The following is a 24,487-nucleotide window of genomic DNA, read 5'->3' on the forward strand; positions in this document are numbered from 1 at the left end:
GTCATCTGGACCTCCGTGTGCAGACGGCTGATGGCTGGAAACCAGGGCAGCCCTCTACGCCCCGCCCCGCCCAGCCATGGCCCGCTGTGGGCACAGCCGGTGGAGCAGGGCGCCCTGCACTCAGGCCTGTTGTCTGTGGGTGGCCCCCAGGAGACCGGCCCCCGAGCCGGTGGTCCTGCTGACCTTCCCTGCTCCCAGGAGGCCTTTGTGCCAGCACTGGGCAGGGGGGGGGCCAGCCTGCTCCCACTCTGGGCGCTGCCGTGCTTCCCAGGGGCTCGCTGACCTTGCAGTGGGGGGAGGAGGGTGGGGGGCAGGCCGTCTGCCCTTGGACCTGGACCTGGGGCCGGGGCCTCCGGTGCTGGATCTGCTCGGCCTGGCCGGCCTTTCTCTGCCTGCTCTTTGTCCCCCCGACCCTGCACTCCGGAGACTCTCTGCGAGTCCCCTCTCTAGAGGTATGTGTGTGTGGGGGCGCCTTGTCCTGGGGAGTCACCTCTGAGTGACAGCTGAAGCGGCTCTGTAGCCCCGGGCCCTGGGCGCAGCCTGGAGCCGCGGGGCGTGTGCGTGCTCACGTGTGCACGTGCGTGGGGCGGGGGGAGGAGCATCCCAAAGGCAGCTGCGCATCGGCCCAGGTTGTGAATGTGGAGCCGGGGAGGACAGTGAGGGGGCGAAGGGACCTCGTCACTGGGGCCTGCCCCATGGGCGGGCGGCCCTCCGAGCCGGGGGCTCAGGCCGGCTGGGGCTCCGAGTTCCCGCAGCCCGCGCCACCCTGCGGGCAGGGGCCCAGGGGAGGGCGCCCCGCACGGCGGCCTCACCTCTACAAAGCGCCTGTCCCCTCCTTTACCTTCAAGGACGCTCTCGAGTAGGGCGGGATGCCGCTGTCATACTTTCCGGAGACGATGCCGCAGGCCAGAGGGGACCACGTCATGGCACCCACTCCTGGGAGAGGAAAGCCAGGTGAGGTCACGCCCTGGGTCCCTGGGGGGGGGGTGCGGGTGGAGGTGCGGGGTGGGGGGGAAGGGGACAGAAAGGGGCGGGGGGGCGCCCACCGATCTTGTGGAAGAGCTCGGGCAGCTGCACCTCCACCTTCTCGCGCTGGAACATGTGGTACTCGGCCTGCTCGCAGATGGGTGGGATCAGGTTGAACTGCCGGGCCACCGAGTAGGCCTCCTGCGGATGCAGAGAGAGCACAGTGGTCCCTGCCCAGCAGCCGGTGTGGGGGCCGCCCGCGCAGCAGGGACGGGCACAGAGGCACCCTGGGGGCGCTGCCCAGGGGCCCGCCTGTCCCCCTACCTCCGAGCTTTCTGGGGAGCTTGTTAGGTCCCCGCCATGAGGTGGGAAAGGGGACGGGTCCTCGGACCCCAAGGCTCAAGGGGTGGAGGGGGCAGTACAACCTAGTAGAGACTTGGGTTCTGGCATCACTGGCAGGTGGCCTTGGGCAAGGGGCTCACCCCTCTGGGCCTCAGTTTCCCTCCCTGTCACGAGGTTCACACGAGCCAGCGGTGTCTGCAGCCCTCACCACAGTGCCCGGCGCGGGCGGGCGCATGCCGGCCGTGGGGCTGCTGCTTTTGTCATGGGTGTCCCGCAGGACCCCGGGCCCGGGATGACGGCACTGGCAGAGACCGCGAGGCTGGGGGCAGGGCAGCTGCCTCGGCCCATTTCTGGAACTTGGGGCTTCAGGCCTCAACTCCGCAGATCGCGCCGCCACCAGCCAGGGCTGGTGTCTGCTGACGGGCCCTGGGGAGGCCCGTCTGCCAGCCTGGCGGGCCTCCTCCCCTCCAGCCGGGGACGCAGCCCCGCCTCGTGAGACGGGATCGCGGCGCTGCCAGCCGCGGGCGGCTTCCGGGGGAGGCGGTGCCCGCTGGTGCCGCGGCCGGAGCGGACGAGGCCGGGTGGGGCTGCCGGGGCTGTGCTTAACCAGCAGTGACAATCCCGCTGAATCTCTTTGAAGGGGTGGAAATCTGGGACATCAGGATGCGGGGCTTCTGGGACGGGGGTGGGAGGGACTGAGACTGTGGGCAACCTGGGGACACGGGTGGTAGGTCCGTCTGAGAGGCCAGCCCCTACTCCCACCCACGGGCCTGCTTCTGAGGAGCACAAGACCACCCGCTGACCCTTCTGGGGTACCCCAGACATGGGAAGACGCACCTGCCGTCCTCGGCCGCGGAAGCGCCCGTGGAGGGAAAGGACAATAAAGGGGACGCTGTCCTGAAGGGCCGGTGGAGGGGGACGTGATGGATTAAGAGATGGGTGCCCAGGGTCCCAACAGCCACCCACATGCTGAACGGCGTGGCCTGGGCATTCATCTCGGCACAGGCTGAGCCGTGTGACCGTGGGCAAGGGACCCAACCTCTCTGTGCCTCGTGGGCACCCGGAAGGGCAGGACAGCAGCGCCGACCTCCCAGGTACGGCGGGGAGCACATGGGAGTTCGTCCCCACGACGCCCCCCGATCGAACGGCGCCTGCGGCAGCTTGGTGGCAGTGCCTGAGACCGCTGTCACTCGAGCTCCGGGACCTCCCGCTAAGAGCTTCATGCCTGCTCTCCCCGCGAACCCTCAGGACGGCCTCGGGAGGGGCGGTCACCCCAGCAGTCCTGTCCTGCAGGTGGGGCACGTGGGACTCAGAGAAGCTAAGCCCCCCGTGTCAACACAGATAAACGCCGCCCAGTGCGGAAGCCATGGCCGCCACACGTCAGTCCTCGTCAGGGCCCGCGATCTCCACCCCCGGCGCGGGGACACAGTGGGGGTCGCCTTACCATGATCTCCATGGAGCTCCAGCGTGACGTGCCCCAGTACATGGCCATCCCCTGGTTGATGACGTGGGTCATGGCACGCACGGTCTCTGTCACGAGAGAAGGAGACACCGCAGGTTGGAGGGCGGCTGGGGGGCCAGGGGCCCGGTCTGGGGACATTCTGCAAATACAGGCGAGGCGCCGGGAGCAGGGACAGGGGCTGCGAAGACGTCTTGCAAGCAGTGTACTTCCGGGCTCCGACCTTGGGGGTGGCAGGGGATCTCTGGGGCGACAGGGAAAAGTGACCCTCGATCTAAGATGCTGGCCTCGAAAACGACTTCCCCTCATAGTTACAGGTCTTATGGGACCTTGGGAAACGGGGTGCTGTATGGACTGGGATGTTTCTGTGGCAGAATGGGGAGGTGAGACCAAAGAATGTGATTCCAGAGTCTAGGAGGGGGAGTTCTCTAGTCTGGGAAAGAATCAGGGACCCCGATTCTCAGGCAGAACCAGGGAACGGATTCAGGTGACGTCGGAGTGGCGGAAGGCAGCAGGAAGTAAACACGACGTTTGCCCTTTCTGGTCTGCTCCTTTGGGCTAATCCTGATTCTCAGTGCGACTTGGGGAGCCTCAACAGAGGTGATGATGGCGTCTGTGGGGACACAGGACACGGCATGGGGCCGGGCCTGGGTGGTCCCAGAGCGGGGGCTGCAGGCTGGAGCGCCCCCCGTGTCCAGAGGAGCCAGAGGCGGCGTGGACAGCTGCTCTGGGCCAGGCCCTGGCCTCTTAAGGCAGCCCAGGCCCAGGCTGGACTGTGACCCCCAGCACAGGACAGGGGTGGCCTCTGCTCTTAGGACCGTGGGGCCCTCCTGTGAGGGCCCAGGGCCGGCCGCAAAACCGCCACAGTCTGCACGTTCTCTGGAAGCAAACTGGACACTGGGCAGCTGAGAGTCGCTGAAACCCCAGGCCTTCCTTTCAAACTAGAGAGAAGGGACCTGCCCCCATCTGCTTGGCAGATTCTCCCTAAGGCTGAAGAGAGGTTCTGAGAAATCAAAGTCTGCCAGGTTACGTTCCGTCCTAGGCCACCTCAGCTCACGGGGCAGCATCGTTTTAAAAGTAGAGCCTGGCCTTGAGCGCTTCAGCTCCCAGTGCCTCAGCGCTGTGGGGTGAGGGTTGCTCCCTCGGGTTTCCCCGAGCCGCATACAGTGCTTGCAAGTCCGACCGCCCGTGGCAGTGTGGGAGGTAGAGTCGACCAGCAAGTGTTTCTAAAATAAGCAGGACACCAACCCGCGGCCAAGGCCCCCTTTCTGTAGAAGGCTAGGGTGGCTGGGGCTCCCGGAGCGGTGGTCTCAGTGGGCTGCCCAGGACCCCTCCAAAACCACAGCCGCGCTTCCATGCCCGCAGGCTTCCAAGGCCAGGGCCTGGGCTCCTCTTTGCGCCCCCCCACCCGCCCCAGGGAGGAGGGCTGGCTGGCAGGGGAGCGCTGACGCCTCGGGCCCCCGCTTTAACCGCCGACACCGGTCAGTGTGAAGGACAGTAGTGTCCGGCTGGAGAGGCTTGCGGGTCCCAGGGAGAGGCCTGCCCGCATCCGTGCCCGAGCCCAGCGCCCGGCCTGGCTCCCCGCCAGGCCCTCAGAAACACCCCAGGGCGCCTGCGACCATGCAGCTGGTCCCTTTCAGCCAAGGCCAGGCCCACATGCTGGAGGGGGAAGCCAAGGACGCCCTGTTCCCAGCCTGTCCCCGGCACAGCTCCCTCCTCACCAGGGGCCGCCGTGCAGCGCCCTCCCATGCAGGGGGAGCCCCACGGCGCCTGGGGGTCACGGCCACGCGGCCGCCTGCAAGAGCCTGCGGCCGGCCCCGCAGGGCAGGGGTCCTGGGTTCCCCGGGGTCCCAGGCTGTGGCAGCCTGTGCGCGGAGCCCACCCACAGGAGCACGGCACTCTGCCCTTCTGCCCACGTGTGAGGCCACGGGCCCCAGAAACAGGGACGGTGGGGGACGACTCATTCGCCTCAATATTTAATGCCGTTGAACAGAAGCGAGAGGACCGAATCCTTGCGGCTGCTGCCCAAACCCCTGGCACCTCCTGCCGTGCCACAAATAATACATGGGCAGGGTCAGGTGGCAGTGCCAGGTGGCAGGCAGGAGCCCTGCCACCGTGGCACACGGCCTAGTCCCCGGGGAGGCCGAGGCCTGCCCGTGGCCTGGGGTCCTGGGGGATCGCGGCTTGGGGTGGGCAGAGGCTGGACCCGGTCTCGAGTTTCCTGGCTCGGGTAGGTATTCTTCCCGGGGGACCATGTCCCATTTCAGTGGGGAGGCCAGGCCACGCAGCAGGGGCTGAGGGTGGCGGGCGGCCCAGGCCTCCCAGGGACAGCGGCGCCCCACCAGCCGGGGCGCTCCGGACGCGCCTGCGGGCTGTGCACAGGGCGCCTCATGCTGGGGCGCCCTGCTGCTTCTGGCTGGGGCCAGAGCTTCGCAAACGCGAGCCACGGGGAGGGCAAGGCTTGTGGGGGGCGCACGTTCTGGGGTCCCCGATGCGTTTGCCCCGGCGGGAACCCGGCCTGCCCCAGCCCATCCGGGTTTCAGGCACTGACCGCAGCATCCCCAAGTCATGAGGAGGCCCCGGCAGGCAGACGGCCGGCTGCCCTGAGGGTCACAGCAAGGCCAGGCGGGGGTGGGGCACGGCGGAGGGACATGCACAGATGCACAGAAGGAGGGGGAATGAAATGACAGCGTGGCCTGGGCGGGCCTTTTCCTGCACTTGCGAGATGTTCTCAGAGGGTACTTATGGGTCCCTTATGCATTTTATGGAGAAGTTTGTCATCGGGGGGGGGAGAGAGTCGTGTAAATAAAATCGCTGTCTCATAAAATGCAGCTTGGTCACAGGAGTCAATAGTCGGGCCCAGGGCACTGTGTACCTTCTATGATGAATGTCCTGGACTTGGAGGAACTAAATGGGTCCCCTGGTGATAAAAGAAAGATTTAAAGAGACCAGAGTTTATAGCTGTGGGGACACGGGGAGGCGTGCTGTGACAAAAGGCATGGGAGGGGGGCACAAATCACTCGCCAAGCGCCCGTCTTGTTAAAAAAAAAAAACATGCACTTATATACACACGCGCGTGCGCACGGGGGTGTGTGTATATCTCAACAAATGAAGGAAAACCAACACAACTGAATTCCCCACGTCCCTGAAGCAGGAAGGCACAGTGAGAAGACGCCGGAAGCGGGAGGTTAGGGGGACAGGAGGGGCGGAGAGCGCGGGAGCGGAAAGAATGAAGAAGCGCCTAAGAAACCCAAACCGCTTTCAAAGCCCTGTGCGATTTTCCTCCTCCAAGTGAACGGACCAAAGACCCCGGAGCCGCCCAGGAGAAGGAAAGAGAAGAAGGAAGCATGTGCAACGAGTCATCATATCGTGACTCCATTTAGCTACAAAATATTAACAGCTGAGAGGAGAACATTCCACACCGTTCTAAACCCAGGAGGGGCGGGGAACCGGGCGTGCGGCCGCTGTGGGCCCAGACGTGCCGGGGCGTGCCTGGGGAGGGCAGGGCGTCAGAGGCCGAGCTCAGGTCCCCTCCCCGCCCCTGGTTCCCCCACCCCGAAGGCCCGGCCCTCGCCTCCCACCTGGCCCGGCCCCCCGACCGTGGGCCTGGGTGCCCAGCGGCCCTCAGGGCCTCCGGCTCCGTGCCCCCCAGCAGCCGACGGAGAACGCACCTTCCATGGGCGTGTTGGGGTCCGGGCGGTTGGCAAACACCACGTCCACATACTCGAGCTGCAGCCGCTCCAGGGAGGCCTTCAGACCTGCGCGGGGAGTCAGGAGGGATGGTCACCATCTTCCCAGGCTTCTGGGCCCTCCCCCGAGCCAGAGGGAGATGAAAGAGACAAAGAGGAAGGTTCAGGGACAGGCGCGGCCATTGCCACCTGGGGCCGTGGAAAGCCGGGGTAGAACGGGGACACCCCACCAAAGGGGTTCCGCCGAGTCCGGATGACGTGGGAGGTCTGCAGGCCAAATGTCCTGTGGCTGCGTGAAGGGGACCCTCCTTAGCTTCCTGGTGGCCCCACAGGGAAACTGGGAGAGCTAGGCCCTCCAGCAGGGAGGGGAGGGACCTGGGGCATCTATCGCACCCGAGGCCAGTGATGTCTGCAATGCACCCGTAGTGAACCAGCACCTGGGGATGGCTCGGAACAGAGCTGCAGAGTGGAGGGCTGGGCTGGGGGCCGGGGCCGGGGGGCGGCAAGGCCGTCGCATCGTCTCATTGTTAGAGGACGGAAATGAACGTGGGCAGGAGAGGCAGGAAGACAGTGCAGGAGGAACATAGCGCACGGGAGACGTGCTAGCCAGCCCGCTCCCTCCGCTCCCTGTGCTGAGCCCCTTGGCGCAGTGTGTCTGATACCTACCCTCACCGGGGGGCCCTGTCCCCCGTGACCCCGCAAGGGAGTGGCCACTCTCCCGGAAGCTGCATCAGAGGCCTGGGGAGGTGACAGCCTTCGCTCACGGGCAGTGCAGGACGGAGACCCAGGCCTGTCCGCATCCCCCCCAGAGATAGCACTGGCCATCGGAGGCGATATCGGCCCCACCCTGCCCCCTCTTTCTGGCAGACCCCGTGGGTTTCGGGCCCCTGTGCAGCCAGAGCCCCTCACCTTCTATTATGTGCTTCCGGGAAAGGCCCCTTTCGGTCTCCGCTCTGAAAAACAGGCAACACTGTGCGTGATGTTGCAAGCGGTCTTGGGGGAAATGTTTATGATGCACGCACTAGGCAAAGAAAGTAGGTCAGCGCACGCCACATGCGCTCCAATCCCGTGAGGCGGCGGGGGTGCGCTCGCGTGGCCGGGGAGGCCCGGGCTGCCCCGCCGGCCTGGGGCGGGGGGGGCGTCTGCCTTCAACCTGCTCATCTGCTAGGCTTGGGTTTTTTTGAAGATTAAGAATGAACCACATGTATAATTCCCAGGATGCCGATTTTGTCCAGCCCCAGAGAGAAAATTGGATTAGACTCCTGGGGGCTGGAGGCGGGGGGTGTTCTGGGGCCCAGGGGAGCGGAGTGGTACGGACAGGTCATGAATTTTCTGCATTTTCCAGAATTTTTAGAATGTTGCCTTTGTAGTTAAAAAAAAAAATCCATAAAAATGAGAAAAAATTAAACAAGGGTTGAATAAAAGACAAACTCTGCTGAAGCCACTTCTATGGAATTTGACATCTGTTCCCAGGGGCGGGCCCAGCCGGGGCAGACGCCTCAGGCACTGGGGACAGGAGACCGCGCGGCGGGGGGTGGGGGGTGCCTGGCTGTCCTCCCGGGGTTCCTGGCCGAGGAGGGAGACGGGTCCCCCCACCCGGCAGCCTCCTCAGTCAGGGGCGTGGGAGGGCTCCGGGCTGCACCTACTTTCCTCCCCAGAAGATCTTGGTGGTGATGACGAGGCTGGAGCGCCTGCAAACACAGGGGAAGGAGCGGTGTGACTGGGCCTGGCCGCTTGCAGGGCCCCTCCCGCCCCGCCCGTCTTCAGCTCCCACGTCGGAGTCCTGACACCCTTTTCCTCCGGGAGCACTGGTGTGAAACGGGGCACCGCTCTGTCACTCAATGTTCTCGTGTGTGTCGAGCCTGGACCCTGGGGCTCCCCGTGGCATCAGGAGACAGTCCACAAATGCCACTCACTGACCAAGCGACCGTAAGTCGGCGATGGGGTCCTAGGGAGAGGCGCCTGCCCCGCGCGGAGCCCTTTCCCTCCCGCCAGCTCCTCCAGGCCCTTCCCTGGGCGTGTGTCCTGGACACCGGCCGCAGGGACGGCAGACATTACCTCCATCCCTTCTTCTTAATGATGTTCCCTAAAACCACTTCTGCCCTGCGGGAGAGACGAGACACGGAGGTTTCATTACAGCACAGTGCGCACATGCAGCCCCGCCCCACAGTGACAGTCGGCCCCTTGGTCCCCTCTGGGACCAGAGACCCGGGCGGCTGGTGCCCGCGTTCGCTTGGGCAGCTCATCCAGAGAAGAGTCGCGCGCTGGGCGTGGCTGGCACCCCCCAACGGAGGGGGCCACGGCGCGTGTCCCTGCGTGCCCTGTCTGAGCCGTACCCTGTTCCTGGCCCCCTGGAAATTCCCCCGGAAAATGCCTGGCAGCGCTACATGGGTGGTCTCTGGATAAGTATGTTTTTTAAAAGGTCAATTATTCATCTGTTTTCAGAGACAACCAACATGCACTCAGGGCCAGGGGCTGGGCCTCCAGCAGAGTGCTTGCGGGTGTGCATGTGTGCGCGTGTGGGTGTGTGGTCTGCTCCTTCCTTGCTTTTGAATGGGGTGGGGGTGGGGGGAGACAGATGCCCTGCTGACCGCTGTCTGCTCCGTTTGGCATTGCTCGGGGCCCAGCACTGACCTCGGGCCAGCCGGCGCCCCGGGCGCTGTTCCAGCCCTGTGTGGCATGGCCATGATGGATTTGTGACTTCTAAATTTTTAACTTTTAATAACTTTTAGCTCGTAGCAAAATGTTTCTGAGCAAAAACAATCGAGGGAGACTGCTACCTTTCAGCTATAAAAGCACCTGCGTCATCCACTCAGAAATAATGGGCTCTCATTTGCAAGCTGTTTGGCACACGCTAGGGAGGCTCTTTGTTTACGGCCCACAGGCACAGAAACGCACTCGCACTGGGCCCGGGCCTCTTCCTTTAGTCCTCGGTCCCTCCTCTGTGGGACAAAGGATCGGGAGGGGGGGAGAAGGAAAAGCAAGCCCTGGTTCTGGGTCCCAGGAGAGTAGATGGAGTCCACCAACGCCTGTTGCTGGTGGCCGTGGCTGTGGTATGGCTGGCACCGTCCAGAAGGGCACAGAAACCTTGCAGCCCTCTGGGAAGCACCCAAATTAATGTCAGCATGACAAGGGGGGGGACTCAGCAAGCTACGCAAGTGGCACTGTGGTTAGCGAGAGGGACGGTGCCTGGCAGCCCCTTGCCCCACGCAGCTTCCCTCTGCCTGTCCCTTGGCACAGTGCCCGGCTTCCCCATGCGGTGGCTGACGGCAGGGGGCGTTGATGGGGGTGAGCAGGCAGCTTCGGAGGCCAGCGGAGCGGAGGGCGGGACCAGGGCTCCGGGCTCCCGGGGCACCAACAGCCCAGGGGAAGCTGCCCCCCGAGTCCTCGGCTTCTGCAGAGGGTTCCGAGAGGCAGGACCCAGTGTGCTTGTTCCCAGCACGCCCACCCTGGTGGCCCTTGACCGGGGGACGTGAAGATGGTGGCACAGAGCGCAGCTGCCGTGATGTCGTGTGGCCGCCGGAGCACAGGGGCTGGGCCGTCCGCAGCTGCAGGAGGCGGCACGGAACCGCCCCCCCGTGCGCCCTCGTGGACCCCAGAACCGGAGGTGCAGGCCAGGGAGAAGGCCGGGGTGCTCAGGATGGGGCCAGGGCTGTGGGCATGGCTTCCGCGTTGGGCTTCACCTCTGACCCTCCGGTGCAGCTCATTTGCCTGGAAAGCATTTCACTTTGATGGGAAGTGGCGGCCAGTTTGGTAGGGCTGGGAGGGGCGGTGCTGCCGGAGGGGCAGTGAGCTGCGGGGATGGGGCTTGGGGGGCTTGGGGGTCCCAGTGGAGGCTCCCAGGGCTGCCAGAGCCTCGGGCCCTGGGTCAACACTTCAGCAGGGGTGCGCTGCAGCTTGGGGCCCCGTTACAGGCTGCAGGCGGCAGCCCAGAGCGGAGGGAGGCAGGCGCTGGCCCCCGGGGTAGTGGTCTGGGCACAGCCAGCCAAGCGCACCAGGAACAGAACGTGGCCTGCCCCAGGCAAGAGGGGCCCGAGGGGGCGGGGAAGAGAGCCAGCAAATGACTTCACAAACAAAAGCTGGCTTTTGGAAACCCAACGCAGCAGGGTGGATGATTTGATTACAGCCAGGCTTTAAAACTGAAGCCAGCAGCCTTGGCTGAAGAGGGCTCCTACGTAATTGAGGAGGGAAGGTCATTGCCAAGACGGGAAGTGCTTCCTGCAGCGCTCCGCTCGCCTGAGCCTACTCTGCCCAGCTCCAGAGGCCCCGATTCCCTGCGGTCCTAATTGCACCATTAAGACGTGAGAACGTCAGGTGCGCGGGGCTGGCTGCAGGTCACGGCTCCGCAGGAGAGCCCGATGACAGCTTCATCTCGGCCCTCGCGCAGCACAGCATCTTTGGCACCTGAGGGACTGAGGTCATCTTGGTGTGGGGACACATGGGGAGTTTAGCAAGTGACCAGCATCCAAAGTTTCTGCGACTCAGGCCGCCTGAAAACAACGTGTCCTTGAGCCATTTGGAGTTTGGAAAAGCAGGCAGAGCGGGGGGCGCATGCGTGAACCCTCTCGGGCCGGAGCACTGGCTCTTCCCGGGGAGTGCTGTGGCGACGCCCCGTGTTCTCGCGAGAAAAGACACGTACTTGCCCGCTGCGTAGACTTCCGCAGTGTCGAAGAGGTTGATGCCGTTGTCGTAGGCCAAGGTCATTAGCTGCTCTGCCATCTGAAACGAGAAGCCGGGGCTCTGGCAGGCGGATGCCGGCCTCGTCACCTGTCCCTGGCTTGCCAGCCCGGGCAGCACCCAGAGGCCCAGGACCACCCCCGTCCCCACCCCGGACCCCGCCTTCTCCTGCCGCGGGCTGTGAGCCGAGGCAGGGCTCAGTAACCGACAGTAGAGGAGGAAGAGGACAAGATGAAAAGGCAGCTATGGACTGTGACTTTCTTTCGAGCAGGGACACCCTCTGTTGGGACATCACAGGCCTTTGCACCTGTCCTGGGATGAATAGTGTCCCTTCAAGTTCACGTCCACCCAGAACCGCAACATGTGACCTGAGGCGGACATGGCGTCTTTGCAGGCTCACTCAAATTAAGATGAAGTCTCAATGCATTAGGGTGGACCCTAAATTCAGCCTGAGGGTGTGCTTGTAAGAAGAGGCACATCTGCACGGGAAGAGGCCAGGTGGAGGCGGGGGAAGATACGGGGTGCTGTGTCCACCGAGGGACGCCCAGGGGGGCCAGCAGCCCCCAGAAGAGCCCTTTCAGAGCCTGGGCGGCAGCGCAGCCCTGCTGACATCTTGATCTCCAGGCCCCGAGAGGATGAATGTCTGTTGTTTGAAGCCACTCGGTTTGCGGGACTTCATTGGGCCAGACCCGGGACACTAACAGCCCACAGCGGGAGCCCCATAGATCCTGGCAGGACAATTATTTTAAAGCTTTGGTTAGGATAATGCGCCCTATAAAGGGTCCAGCCTGCAGGACCCTTCCCAGAGACTGTGTGAGGATGATGTCGTTACTGTTTGCAGGCAGAGGAACTCCGTCCTCAGGCAGCATGCTGCCCTGGCTGGTGCCTCTCTGGTCCTTGCGGGCAGGGCCTGATGAACAGCCAAGGGCCGGGGGAAGGATCAAGGAGCAGGGTGGAGGGGGAAGCCTGCTGGCAACTGGCAGCCCCCGCCCCAGATGCAGTAGAAGAAGGCACTTCCGGGCTCTGCTGTTGCTTTGGACAGGGCAGGTGTCCTGGGGGTCAAGGATGCAAACTCTGCCCACCTTCCTTCTCACAGCTCAGCTAAGAGCACCCAGGTGGCCTTGGGTGGGGTGAATAACACTAAAACCCTGAAAAACTGCAGGACAGGAAACTAGCCAGGTGAGGCTTGTGGGACTTCCCCCAATACCACACTCAGGGGCCCCACCGGCCAGGCAGGTGGCCGGTGGCCATCACTGAGACTGGGGGCTCAGTCACTGCCCTTGGGAGGTGGCCTGATACGACCAGATCCCTTGATTTTTCAAGAGAAGCCGGAAATCCACGATATTTTGGTGGCGGGGATCTGATTTTCAAATGTTGGCCATGAACCCTATAAAGATTTCCGATACTGAGCAGGCCAAAGCTAACCCCCAAGAGTTAGATGCTGGTGTCTACGCCGGAAAGCCCAGGGCATGGTCACGCCATTGGCAAGGGGTTTTCTGGACCCACGGGCCCCTCCACAGCAGAAGCCAGGCCTGGGCAGCCACCGGCCGACCACACGAGGCTCTGCGAGCAGGCGAGGTCAGCATGTTGTCATGAGGATGCCCGCCTCGTCACCTGCCCCTGCCCAGAAGGCTGTGAATGTGGCCCTTGCCTGATGACAGAGGAGGAACCTGGGACTTTTCAGGCCTGTGTCTTCCTTTCATTTTTCACCTGGATGGCTTGGGTGTATTGCCTCGCCCAGGGCTTGCTATGGGAACATATGCTTTTCCCCTACAAGACGTCAGCTCTCTCATGCAGACTCCACGTGCTCTCTTGTGGGCCTGCCCTGTGTTGTTCAAACACGACTTGTGCAGACGTCCGCTCTGTGGGTGCCACCTGTGTTACATTGTGGAGCCTCTGCTTTGTGACTGTTCCCTTACTTCTGATGACAGAGTCCCAGAAACTGGAGGCAGAGGGAGCCTCGGAGAGAGGTGGCCCCCACTCCCTGTCACCACCAGCTGGGGATCAGGGACTCTGTCCGGCCTCAGTGCGGCCACTCTAGAGCCGAGGCTGGGGCCAGAGTTCGGTCCCTGAGGCCCTGTGTTCCGGACAAGGGAATCAGGACGCCTGCCTCTCTGGGCCGGCGGAGGGCTGGGCGTGATAATTGGTGGACGCTCCTGAGCCCCGCGCTCCTTTAAACACACGCTCTGGGGGCGGAGGCGGGTGGTGGTCCCTCTGAGCAGCGTGTGAGGTCACAGCAGGGGCAGTGGATCTGAGGTTGGAAACCTGACTCCGACCAGGGCAGCTGGAGACTCGGCCACGTGATCGGAGCTTGGCTAACTGTCCGCTTCCTCTGCGGCGGGCTCCTCCCTGCCTGGCCCCTGGGAGCCTCCCTGCCTGGGACGACGGCCCTGCAGATGACGGATGCCGTGACCCCACAAGACAGGGGGAGGCATACCTTTTCCGTAAAGGGCCAGGGAGTAAATATTTTAAGCTTTGTGGGCCAGATGGTGTCCGTGGCAGGCACTCAACTTGGCTTCGTAGCGTGAAAGGGCCACAGACAATGTGCAGGTGAATGGGCCTGGCCGCCTGCCGCTGAGGCTTTATTTACAAAAATGGGCTGTGGCGTTCGTAGTGACAGAGTATGTTAGAAGTTACGGGGAGCGGGCCGGGGAGTTATTGCTCCCTGGGTACAGTTTCTCTTTGGGGTGATGGAAAATTCTGGAAATGGCCAACAGTGATGGTTGCCTAACAAAGAGAATGTACTTAATGCCATTGAACTACATATATACTTAAAAACGATTAACATACTAGATTTTATATGTATTTTAACCACCATAAAAACAGTTAAAATGGCAAATTTTATGTTTCGTATATTTAATGAAAAAAGAAGAGGCTAAAAAGAAAAAAAATAGGTGGGGGCTGGATGTGGCCCGGAGGCATCGCTCAGTGTAATAGGTGGAGCCCAGCCACGGAACTCGTTTGCCACGGGCAACCCACTGGTTTCTCGTTTCTGTGCCCGTCTGGCACACTGCAGGGAACCCTGCCAACTGGATCCGGGGCCTGCCTTCGACGGGGCCGCCCATCGGGGCCACCGTGGCCTCCGGGGTTTGGGCAGCACGCGTGTCCCTCCGCAGCCCGGGGGTGGGGTCCCTGCTTCCTCCTGGTACCAGCCCCGCTGGCTCAGGCCCGGTAGGCAGCCAGCAGAGGACCGAAACGGAGCTGCTTCGCCTGACCGCGGCAGGCGCACCCCTCACCCTTGACGTATTGATTTTTTTGGACACTAAGATTTAACACGGAATTGCTGCTTGCTTCTTGCTCAGTCATTTTCGCCTGCCAGGACCTTCGGGGATCCTGAATCTGCCATCTATTGTATCCGCTGTCCTCCCGGCTTTTCGTCATCTGGACACGACTTCCAGTATCTTCGCACATGTCACTGTGTCCCTGATAGAGACGCGGCAGCGGCAGCTGGGCTGCCACCGGGTCGTTAGTCAGTCCCCTCTGGGTGTGATGATTTGTTGGCGTAAAGTCACTTAGGTGGGCGGCCACCATCCGCTGCTGCCCTCTAGCTGTCCCACAGGGACAGCCTGGGCCGGCAGCCCACGTGCATGGAGATGAAGTCACCCCTTCCCGGGGCTCTTCCACCTATGACTTGAGCAACCCCATCCAAAGGGACGTGGGCGAGGCAGACACGGCTTGTCCCCGGGACCCAGGTGGGCTCTGGGGCCGCAGCTTCTAGTCTAAGCTCAGAGCCGATTTTGGTGGCTGGAGAAAACAGCTCCCCGGCCACAGCACCTCCCGCTGTCACCCGAGACCGCCCAGGCCCAGGCCCCGAAAGCAAAGCAGAGAGCTCTCGAACTCGCTGCTGTCCCAACAAGAAAAGGGAACAAAACCACAAGTGAAATGCAACTGGATTTTGACAGAAGCACAGCTTCTCCTGTGAAAACTGACCTGGCTGTCACAGCTAACACAGGTCTCGCGCGAAGTCACATGTTAATTTTTAAACGTGACCTTCTGGACAGTAAGGAGGACACACGGGAGGGTGGCTTCTTGGGCAGCTGGCCAGAGCTCTCCGAGCAAAAGCCGCTGTTCTCACTTCCCAGACATCCACTCACTGTCCCCACATGCACAGTGGCCTGGGAGCACAGAGTCCCCTCCAGGGGTGGGCAGTACGGTGTCCCAGCAAGCATGTGTGCGAGCCGGGCGCACGGCTGGTGGCGGCCGGGGGAAGCTGTGGATCGGGAGCCGGGCGGAGCGGAACTCCGTTCAGGGCTCAGCTTGCGGTAGAACCAGCAGAAGCTGCGTTCTGACACCTCGGCAGACACGTGCGGAGGTTCCCAGTTCGCTCGGTAGGAACAGCTTAGAACGGCATTGGGCTTTCGTAATTTGGAGAGCCTGTGCTGCCTGGGTGTCCCTGACCTGCTGCAGGTGAGGGGCCCGAGTTGCTGGGACTTCGAGGGACTTGCCGAAGCCCCGAGGCACCCGGCTGCCAAGGGTGGCGCCGCCACGGCGGCTCACTCTTCCCGCCTGCCCGGGCTGGCACAGGCCAGGGCCCCCTGGGGAAACAGCGGGAAGCCGTGTGGCTGCTGGGAGCACCATGTTGCTGGTGCATTTAACGAACTTCACCGCCCTCCTGGAGGGGCCACCCTCGCTCGGGCCTGGGGGAAAAGGGAGCCCATCTTACCTCGTCGGTGATCTGGCCTCCAAAGGTCACCCATGTTCCTGGAAGGAGACACACAGGCTCAGGTAAGAGAACCTCCCCAATCCCCCCTCCCTGTGTGCTGGGACCTCATCTGCAGGGAGTGGATGAGGAACGTCTCCTTGAAAAAACAGGCAGGTCCTCGCTCTGCTGGATGGGGGAGTGTGTGTGTTGGGGGCACAGTGTGCGCCATGGACCTGTAGGGTCGTTGTGACCCAGGAACAGGGCTCGCATCTTGAGAAAGAGGGAAAAGGCTGTATCTCCACCCACCTCCCTCTCCTAGGCACCCCTCCTTGTTACCATGGTAACAGACCCCAGGCATCCTGGCTCTGGGTGCAGCTCCCTCCCCCCACTCCAGGCCTCCCACAGCCCCCGCTTCCCCGGGGGGCTCTGGACCAAGGGGCCCCCACACTCACCGAGCCCCAGGCAGGAGACCCGCAGGCCCGACTTCCCCAGGTTCCTGAAAAACAAGCGCCACGTGAGTTCTCGGTGGTCAGGGCAGGACCCACTGGCCGGGCTCGGCCCCCATGGTTCCCAGCACCAGCTCCGTGAGCCCCCACCCCAGCCTATGCTGTTCTGAGGCTCTGAAGGCGAGGGGACCTTCGGAGGGGCCTGCAGCTCGCCTGCCCGGGGACGGAAGGGCCAGCTGTCCCCCAACCCTCCCCGTGCGCACCCCCGGGCTCGGCCATGGTGCTGGGACGGCCACGCTGGTGCCCAGGCCGAGCTGCCTCGGAGACAGCGATGGAAGCAGCGCCTCTTGTTTCCCGGCTGAACCGAGACGGATTCAACCCGTGGCACCAGCGGGGGCGTTCGTCAGACTTGCCTCGTTCAGTTGCTTCTCGCGTTTGTCATTTTGTGCCCCTTCGCTCTGCGCTCCGGGTGGCGGAGCAGAGTCGGCCCCGGGTCATGGGCCACGTGACTGGGGGCCTGTCCCTCCGCGGTGGGAGTTGGGGTGCGGGGCTCCATTGCGGGTGTCGGTTCCCGTGCTTGGCTGAGCCCCAGCCTCTGTGTGAGCCCCCGGCCGGGGCCGCTGAGGGGAACAAGGTCCAGACGCTCCAGCGGCCACAGCTGCACGGGCTGCCCGGCCCCAGCCGAGGCCACCAAGGGGCCCGCTGGATGGCACGCTCCCCAGGGCTCCCGTGAGTGGGTTCAGTGCTGTCACTTAGGGGGTCACAGAGTGTGGCGACGCCCTGCTGAGGGCCAGGACGCCCGTCTGCCCTGACGCAGGCTGGCGGGAGCCCCGGGCGGCCGCAGGCAGGGGGTGCGCAGGCGTCCCGTCCCTGACCCCTGGGCAGCTCCGGGGGCAGGTGCCTCCCTTTTCCCGCGGTCGCAGTTTTACGGAAGAGCATGCGGCGCCTGCCCAGCAGCGGGAGCTGCACACCGCCCAGCAGTCGGCTCCAGCACACGCGCCTGTCCCGGAGGCGCCCCCACGCCCGCCGCCGGGGCACACAGGATGTCAGCTGCCCCGGCAGTGACACAGGGGGGCAGCAGGGCAGTGTCCCAGCCACAGCTGGGCCCTGTCCCTTCCGCTGTTGAACTCCACGTCTGTGGGGGGACCTGCTGCCGGCCCCCTGGTCCTGGGCTCATCCTGGGGTGCGACACCCTCCCAGGCGGCGGGGGATCAGAGAAATGCAAGGGACGCGGATGGTGAACCCCAGCGTCCTTCCCCAAGGGCTCCCCGCCGCTTCCCGGGGCTACCCCACTTCCGGCTTCAGTGGACGCTGTGTCCTCAGTTTCTCCATCCAGGCCCGAGCCCGCCCTGGCCCCCGCCCCCACAGGCTGGCTCTGACCCTCTGCAGCCTCGTTTTCCCTGGTTACAAGACCTGGTCCCCCATGAGCTATAATGCAGGTGGTGGTTGGTGCAGAGTGGGGGTGGGAGCAGGGGGGGGATTTCACGAACTTGTCAGCAGTTTGAAAACAGTTTAACATGTCACCAAATGGAAGGTAGTTCGAAACTGCCCAGCTTTCCTGCTGAATTTCCCAGGGAACCGTGCCCAGCTGCCGGCCTGCAGTTCCTACCGGAGCGCGGAGTGAGGACCCATCGGCCAGTTTCTTCTCTTGGGAGGCGAGCGGACCGGCAGAGGCCCTGGCGCCAGAGCTGCTTTCAGACCCTGGTCTGACCTTGCCGGCTGAGGGCTCCGGCCCTGCCCCTCCGTGTGCTTGTCGCAGGGTGGGCTCCGAGCACCGCCCTCCCGCGGGCTTGCTGAGAGGGAGCACACGGGCCTGCGACAGGCGCTGACTCTGCACGAGCCGCGTCCAAGACAGACGGCACAGAACGAGGGACGGCGGCCCTTTTCCTCACATGGAAAACAGCGGACAAATCAAACAGGCTTCAGATATGAGGTGTTCAAATGGGATCAGAGGTTTCCCCTGTAACTCAGTGAAACAACCTAATGGAGCCTCAGCACGGCCCCACCTGGAAGAGCCTGCGTCTGTGACTGCTGGTCGGAGGGGCTTGGCCGCGTCACCCGCACACTCGCGTCATGCCAGGGATACTCGCAGCCGGCGTGTCTTTTCCCACAGCGGCTACAAAGCACCTGCACCGAGGGATCAGAGCCTCGCTCACGAGCGGTCCGATAACAGAGCAGAAAGAACTGAAGGCTCTTATCAGCTTGGGGGTCACAGACCCCTCTGAGAGAGCCCTTCCTTGGACGCGTGCACGAACACAAAAGCCGCCAGAGCCTTGTTTGCGATGCCTGGGCATTCACAGAGCCTGGTGCACCTGGTTTAGGTAAGTCCAGGTGCTGGACAGGGACCAAGTACCAGAATGCGCTATTCAAGGGATGAGGGGCTTCAGCAACAGACAGGTAAGGACACAGAACACGGGCTGAGCCCACCTGGCCTCTCGCCCACCAGGTGGGCCGAGTCCTCCCCACCCCCGCGCCAGGCGCGTGGCTCTCCAGCTGCTCCTCCACCCACAGCCCGCAGGAACGACGCAGAGAAACTAGGACACCGCGCGACGCCACAATTACCCCGCTCAAGTGGTCTCCCCCTTAACATGATGGTATCGGCCCTGCTATCTGCCGCCAGGCCACGGGAGAAGAAATGAGAAGGGACCCATGTCTCTGGGCTAGAAGCTCTACGCCCGGTGCTCTGTTGGGCGGGGCTCTCGTCCAATCGCAGCCCCGCCTTGCGAAACGCTGCTGCTCGGAACTGCCAAGGCCCGACTGTCACGTCCTGCGGACTTTCCTCCCCGATGGACGCGTGACACAGTGATACAGTAGTCGGCTAAGTCTCTACACCCAAGTGATGTTAGTCTTCGTTAACTTGGCTCATGCTTCTCCTGTGGTCTGTAAAAATGCTAATGAGGGCGTGCAGCTTTAACCTTCGCAGGGAAAAGCGATGGGGCCGCCGCGGCCGCCCCTGCCCCGAGCAGGGCACCCGAGACCCCGGGCAACTGCGGATTCTCCAGTGACACTTCAGGGCCCTTTCTTTGGCCACCTGGGCTGAGGACCAAACTCTGATCAGGTGATGAATGGGAAGCAACACAGCTTTGCTGAGCTGGTTCGAGGGGGAAGGGGCCAGCACGCTTTTCCCTGCCTGTGGGGTGACTGCCTGTTACCAGGTAGGCCTGCCCTCAGATCCCGGGCTCCCGGGGGCTGGGCCTGGGCTTCTGGTCTCCTTCAGACAGCAGCGGGTTAACTCGGGGTGAGGATCGCAGGCCCTGGGGCAGAGCCCTCCCGGAGGGTGGCTGCCCCCCTCGACCTCCTGCTCCCTGTGCGCTGAGTCCCTCTTAGGTCCTCTGGCAAGAATGTGGCCCCCTGGTGCTGGTCACGCACCTTCGGTCCCTGACACTGACAGGCGCGGCTGGAGGCCTGGCCGTGGATCACACCCCGGGGAGGGTCGGCTTCCTGAGGAGACGGTCAGGGTGGGGGCGGACTGGGGTCCAGCGCCCTGCATCCCCCATTGCACCCTGGCTGGGGCCCTGGGACAGTTGCTGTGGAGTCGCCCCCTGGGGCCGGGGGTCGCGAGGCAGGAGCCCTGTGGGGTCGGCACCCCATGCTCAACAGGGGAGCCCCGTGGTCTGAATTCTGACTTCCCCGTCCTGCTATGGAACACTCCACGGGGCACGCACCCCCTGCTCCTCCCGCACCCCGGGCAGCGCTCGCCCGGCCTGGCCCGGCCACTCAGAAGGACAGCTGGGGCCCTGCAGTCAGGGGCGCCGGGGCTGGGATCGGAACCCCGGTCCTCCGACGGCAAGCGCCCCACCCTGAGCAGCCGCCTCCCTTCACTGCCTGCCTCCGCCTCCAGCCGGTGCGCCCACGCGCAGGGGGCCGGTGCGCCAGGGATGCGCACACAGGGGCGCGCACAGGTGCGCATGAGACACACACACTCATCGGTCACCTGCTCCCTGGGTCTGAGGCTCTCGGGGGGATGCCACACTCACAGCCCCTTTTTTCACTTGCATGGCACTTTATAGTTTTAGAAACCGTCTCACTTGTACGAAGTCCTTTGAGGACACCAGGACTGACTTAAAAATCGCAGAGGGTAACAGGTAGCAAAGTGAAAAGGACATTTTGTTTACTCCTAGCTTTTGATCCCCACTTCCCTGAAGACATGAACCCCCAGAACTCCGAGCATAGGGAACTCGATTCTGGGTCGTCCCTGCTGAGCTCGGAGGAGCATTACCAAGCGCCCAGCCTCCCCGAGGGCCCTGTGGGGGGCAGAGATGCGGGAGGCCTGTTATTCCAGGACTCGCCTTGAGGAGGTGTAGGGCTTCCTGTCGTGGCGGCTTCGCGTGGGCCCGACTCTGGGGCACTGGTTTTGGGGGGTGACCTGCACACCTCGGCTGTCAGGATCAGATCTCTCACTTTGGAGTTGCTACCAACACCAGCTAACTACCCAGGCATCCTCCTGAGAGACATGCCGAGTCCACTCTGTGGCTTTTGGGGCTGGTGGCCCAGGTGACCGTCAGAGTCACAGAACGAAGAGTTGGGAACACTCTCCTACCCGACTGGGGAGCCAGCACCCTGCGCAGCTTGTCCAGTGGACGCGGACGCTTTGCTGCGAGGAGCCCCTCCCCCAGGAATGCTGTTCTCAAAGCAACAGGGGCTCTGGGCGCAGAGAGGCTCTGGGAGTAAGAAAGGCCCCGCGCCGAGCAGGGCGCCCCACGACCCTGCCCCCAGGGGCCCTTCGCAGAAGGCGGGAGCCCCCGTCTCCCCCTGCCGGATCCACTGAGTGGCCGGGCAGGGCCCTGGGCGGAGCTGCGAGGAACAGCGGGAGGTGCCCTGCCCCCACCCCCTGCACCTACAAGACAGAGTGAGATGCCCTGGTGCCGCGGGGGCCTGAGCCCATGCGCAGGGACGTGTGACAGCCTGTGTCACCCTCCCGCTGCAGCCGAGCACTGGCAGGACGCTCCAGGTGCGGCTCCGGGCCCTGCGGAGTGACCGCCGGCCTGCTGAGGAGCCCGGCCCGGGGTCTGGCTCAGGCAGGGAGGAGAGACGAATCCTGTCCACACTGCGACGACATCAGACCACCCACGGGGCAGCTTCTGGGGCCTGTGGGCCCAGGGGGCAGGCAGGGGGCCTGTGGCCGGTGCCCGGGAAGAAGGGGCATCACAGAGTCCGACGTCAGGGGCCTGGCTATTGTAACCCCCACCCCGAACAGAGACAAACAGGCAGAAGGGAGAGAAGCCACCGCACCTCTCGGTGTCTCCGCCTGCAGTCACGGAGAAGCCTGCGGCCGACCCGCGCCTCGGTCGTAGTCCTCACCCTGCCTGCCCAGGCGCGAAGAGGCCGCTTCCCGCCTCTCGGCTCAAAACCCGCCCAAGTCCGAGGGCATCTGCAGGCTTCACCAGCTCCCCCAGAGCGGGTGAGGGAGGGAGGCCCCCGCCCCGCAAAGCCACGTAAGCCTCCTACCTATGTCTCATCCCCGGCTGCTTCACGCTGGCGTCCCCGGCGCTTGGGCGGCTCTGCCCTGACAGCTGTCCCAGGCTCCTGGCCACCATGGCCACGGCGCGGAAGTGGCCGCGGGCCCCCAGGCTGGGGCTGCTGGCGGCCGGCCGGCCGGGCCGCGCGTCGGGGCCCCGGCCCTTGAGGCCGTGCTCCGAGCACGCGAAGGACACCTGCATGTGGGGAGGGCGCTCGGCCCTCAGCGCGCGGGCTGCGGCCCCGTCCTTCCGGGCTCCACAGTCGTCCGCGGACAAGACTGCATCCCAGCGGGCGGGGGCGGGGGGCTGCGAGGTCTTCCTCGGGAGCGAGGGTTTCCAAAGCCGACCACGGAGAAAAAGCCCCAGCGGCCTCCCGGGCGAGGGAGTCAAATTTCCATAAACGTGTGGGAGAGGACGGCATCAGAGGGAACTCAGCAGTCGCGCGGGGGTGCCGTTGTCTGTCCCCTCTCACCTCTTCCTTGTGTCTGGGGGTCCCTCCGCTGCCCCCACGCTGGCCTGGCTCTGGCTGCCCGGCCCCCTCCAGTGTCCAGCAGGGCCGGGCTGCCGCTGACTCCTGGCCAATGGGCGACATCGTGGCCTCTGACGGGGGGAGGGAGGGCCCTGCGCGGGGCGCGGGCAGCCCCCGGGGGTCGGGGAGCAGCTGCTCCTCCAGGCTCCCCTGGGTCTCTCCGAGGGAGCCTGGCGGTCACCTCCTGGGGCCGCGCGCCGTGGGCTGCTGGGACAGCCACCAAGACAATTAGGTGACTGCTGAGAGGCTGGGAGATGGCCGGTGATTCACTGCCGAGGCGGTGTGCACAGGCCGCGGGCCTGGCGGGTCGCCGGGGGTGGCGCTGGCCGCTCAGGCGGGACCTGGAGAGGCAGGCAGTGCCGCGGGGGGATGTCTCAAGCGGCTGGGCTTGCAGACAGTGGTTCCACCGGCCCCACCCGCTTGTGGGTCTTGCCCAGGAAAGTGGGGCTTCCACTGCGGCTTGGCACAAGGAGACGCCAAACCACCAGGGATGCGGAGGAGAAAGGGCCACGCTGTCTAGGTGATAATGACACAGGTGACCCGAGGAAAGAAACCGGGGATCAGGGACCAGAGACCGGAGAGGGCCCAGCACTTGCGCAGTACTTAGCTCAGAGCAGGCGCTCAGTAGATACTTCTGGAATGAATGAATGATGAACAAACGATGACCGCCCCCCATTCCATCCTCCTTTCCCATGCGCGTGGCTCAGGGGGTTTCCTGAAACCGAGAGCGATGTCCCTGCTGGCAGGAAAGGCTTTGCCCTCTGACCCCCAGCGCGACAATCCCGTCCTGCAGGGCTGGCCCTTGCCAAAGCTGCCTGCCCTTTGGGAGGGGCGAGACCGAGACCGAAGGTGGGTGGTTGGGAGTCGCCCAGGCTCTGGTGCTCACGGGCTGGGTGATCACAGGTGGGCGCCCTGCCCCCTCTGGGACTCAGCCTCCAATGACAACGTGAGGGGCGTGGCCCAAGGTGCCGCTCTGTCCCTCCCAGCTGCGACCCTCAGCGGCCTTCCTCGCCTGGCTGTCCACCCTCTGCTCTGCCAGGACCCGGGGAAGACGCCTGCTGCGGTGCTGGCTGAACGTGCCTTTTTGACACAGCAGTTGAGAGTAAACCCTTGCTCGGTCCTGGGCCCCCGGCCCGTGGGCTGGGCAGCGGGGACAGTTGGGGGCAGCCGGGGGCAGCGGCGCCTCTCTAAGCTCTCAGCGTCCACGGCCAATCCCAGAGGCCCAGCCAGCTCACGCCTGTGAAGCGCTCACACGGGACCTGGCCCTCGGGAAGCGCTCACAGGTGGCATGTGGTCCCACGGTCCTCTGGCCCAGAGGAGTCAGCGCAGGCCCCAGGGTGAGATCCCTACCGGCGAGAGCGCCCCTCCTCCTTCCCACGGACACGGGCCTGAGTCAGCAGCAGGAGTCACTCCCTGAGGGTGGGACCTGGACCCGCCTGGGACGGGAGGTCTGGGAGGGCAGATGCCTTTGCCAAGGGGGGCCCTGGCAGGTCACGGATGCCACCTACAGAGGCCCCACAGGCCCAGCTCCACCGTCCTCTTCCACGTAGGCCCCTCGGGTGGTGGGGGATGGGACGGTGGCTGGCAGCCTCCGTGCCGGCCCCTCACCAGCTCAGCCCCTCCTGGGCCGGACCCGGCGCGCGAGGACAGCACGCTCTGGGGGACAGGGTGCCCATGGGCCTGCTGAAAGGCCGCAGGTGGCAGAGACGCTGCCTCTGGCCCTGCCCCAGGGCTCAGGGCGCCCGCCGTCCCCGGCAGGTCGCTCAACCCTGGAGCGGGGCACGGGGTGGGGGGCGGGTGCGTGCTGTTACCAGTGCAGGTTCCTGGGCCCCACCCAGTGCGTTGAGTCAGCCAACCGTGTCTGGGCCTGGGCCTGGGCCCGAAGAGGCGCCACGCACCTGGCCCGGGGGTGCGGGCCTCCTGCTTCACTCTTCTTACGCATGTCTGTGCCCTGGCAAGCCATGGGTCCCCGCAAGGACTGGCTGGCAGCGCGCTTTAAGGAGCGCCAAGGCAGGGGAGAGCCACAAAGGCTTAGGCACCCCAGTGGGTGAAACGCCACCTGCACCGCCACACGGCCCCGCAACTCCACTCCCTGGTCTGCGCCCCGAGACCGGAAAGCACGCCCCCACAAATGTGTGAACACAAATGTCCACAGCGGCTTTGTGACAGCCAAGAAGGAACCAACCACATGTCCACCCGCTGGTCGCGGATGACTAGATGAGGCCCAGCCGCGTGATGGAATGTCGTTCCACCGCACCGAGGAACGGGGTTCCGGTAG

The 24,487-nt window shown here is 64.2% G+C and overlaps 1 protein-coding gene across 6 annotated transcripts in view; it reads right to left on the minus strand.

Moving 5' to 3' along the window:
- Positions 1-24,487, minus strand: part of KCNAB2 (potassium voltage-gated channel subfamily A regulatory beta subunit 2) — a 70,051-nt gene that overhangs the window by 3,551 nt on the left and 42,013 nt on the right. For 4 of the 6 annotated variants that reach the window (XM_054583883.1, XM_054583891.1, XM_054583899.1 and 1 more), the window contains 11 exons: positions 16,228-16,271; positions 15,797-15,834; positions 11,096-11,175; positions 8,515-8,559; positions 8,103-8,147; positions 7,366-7,409; positions 6,439-6,525; positions 5,643-5,687; positions 2,753-2,838; positions 1,047-1,167; positions 842-936 (listed from right to left, as the gene is read on the minus strand). In XM_054583883.1, coding sequence (XP_054439858.1) covers positions 842-936; positions 1,047-1,167; positions 2,753-2,838; positions 5,643-5,687; positions 6,439-6,525; positions 7,366-7,409; positions 8,103-8,147; positions 8,515-8,559; positions 11,096-11,175; positions 15,797-15,834; positions 16,228-16,271 — 730 coding nt within the window. The remainder of the gene's footprint in view (positions 1-841; positions 937-1,046; positions 1,168-2,752; positions 2,839-5,642; positions 5,688-6,438; positions 6,526-7,365; positions 7,410-8,102; positions 8,148-8,514; positions 8,560-11,095; positions 11,176-15,796; positions 15,835-16,227; positions 16,272-24,487) is intronic. The other 2 variants (XM_054583904.1, XM_054583903.1) reach the window with 1 other exon arrangement.

The sequence above is a fragment of the Pteronotus mesoamericanus genome, unplaced genomic scaffold (genome assembly GCF_021234165.1).
Source record: "Pteronotus mesoamericanus isolate MK-2021 breed Mesoamerican mustached bat unplaced genomic scaffold, CSHL_Meso_final contig_1193, whole genome shotgun sequence".
NCBI classification, from domain to species: domain Eukaryota; kingdom Metazoa; phylum Chordata; class Mammalia; order Chiroptera; family Mormoopidae; genus Pteronotus; species Pteronotus mesoamericanus.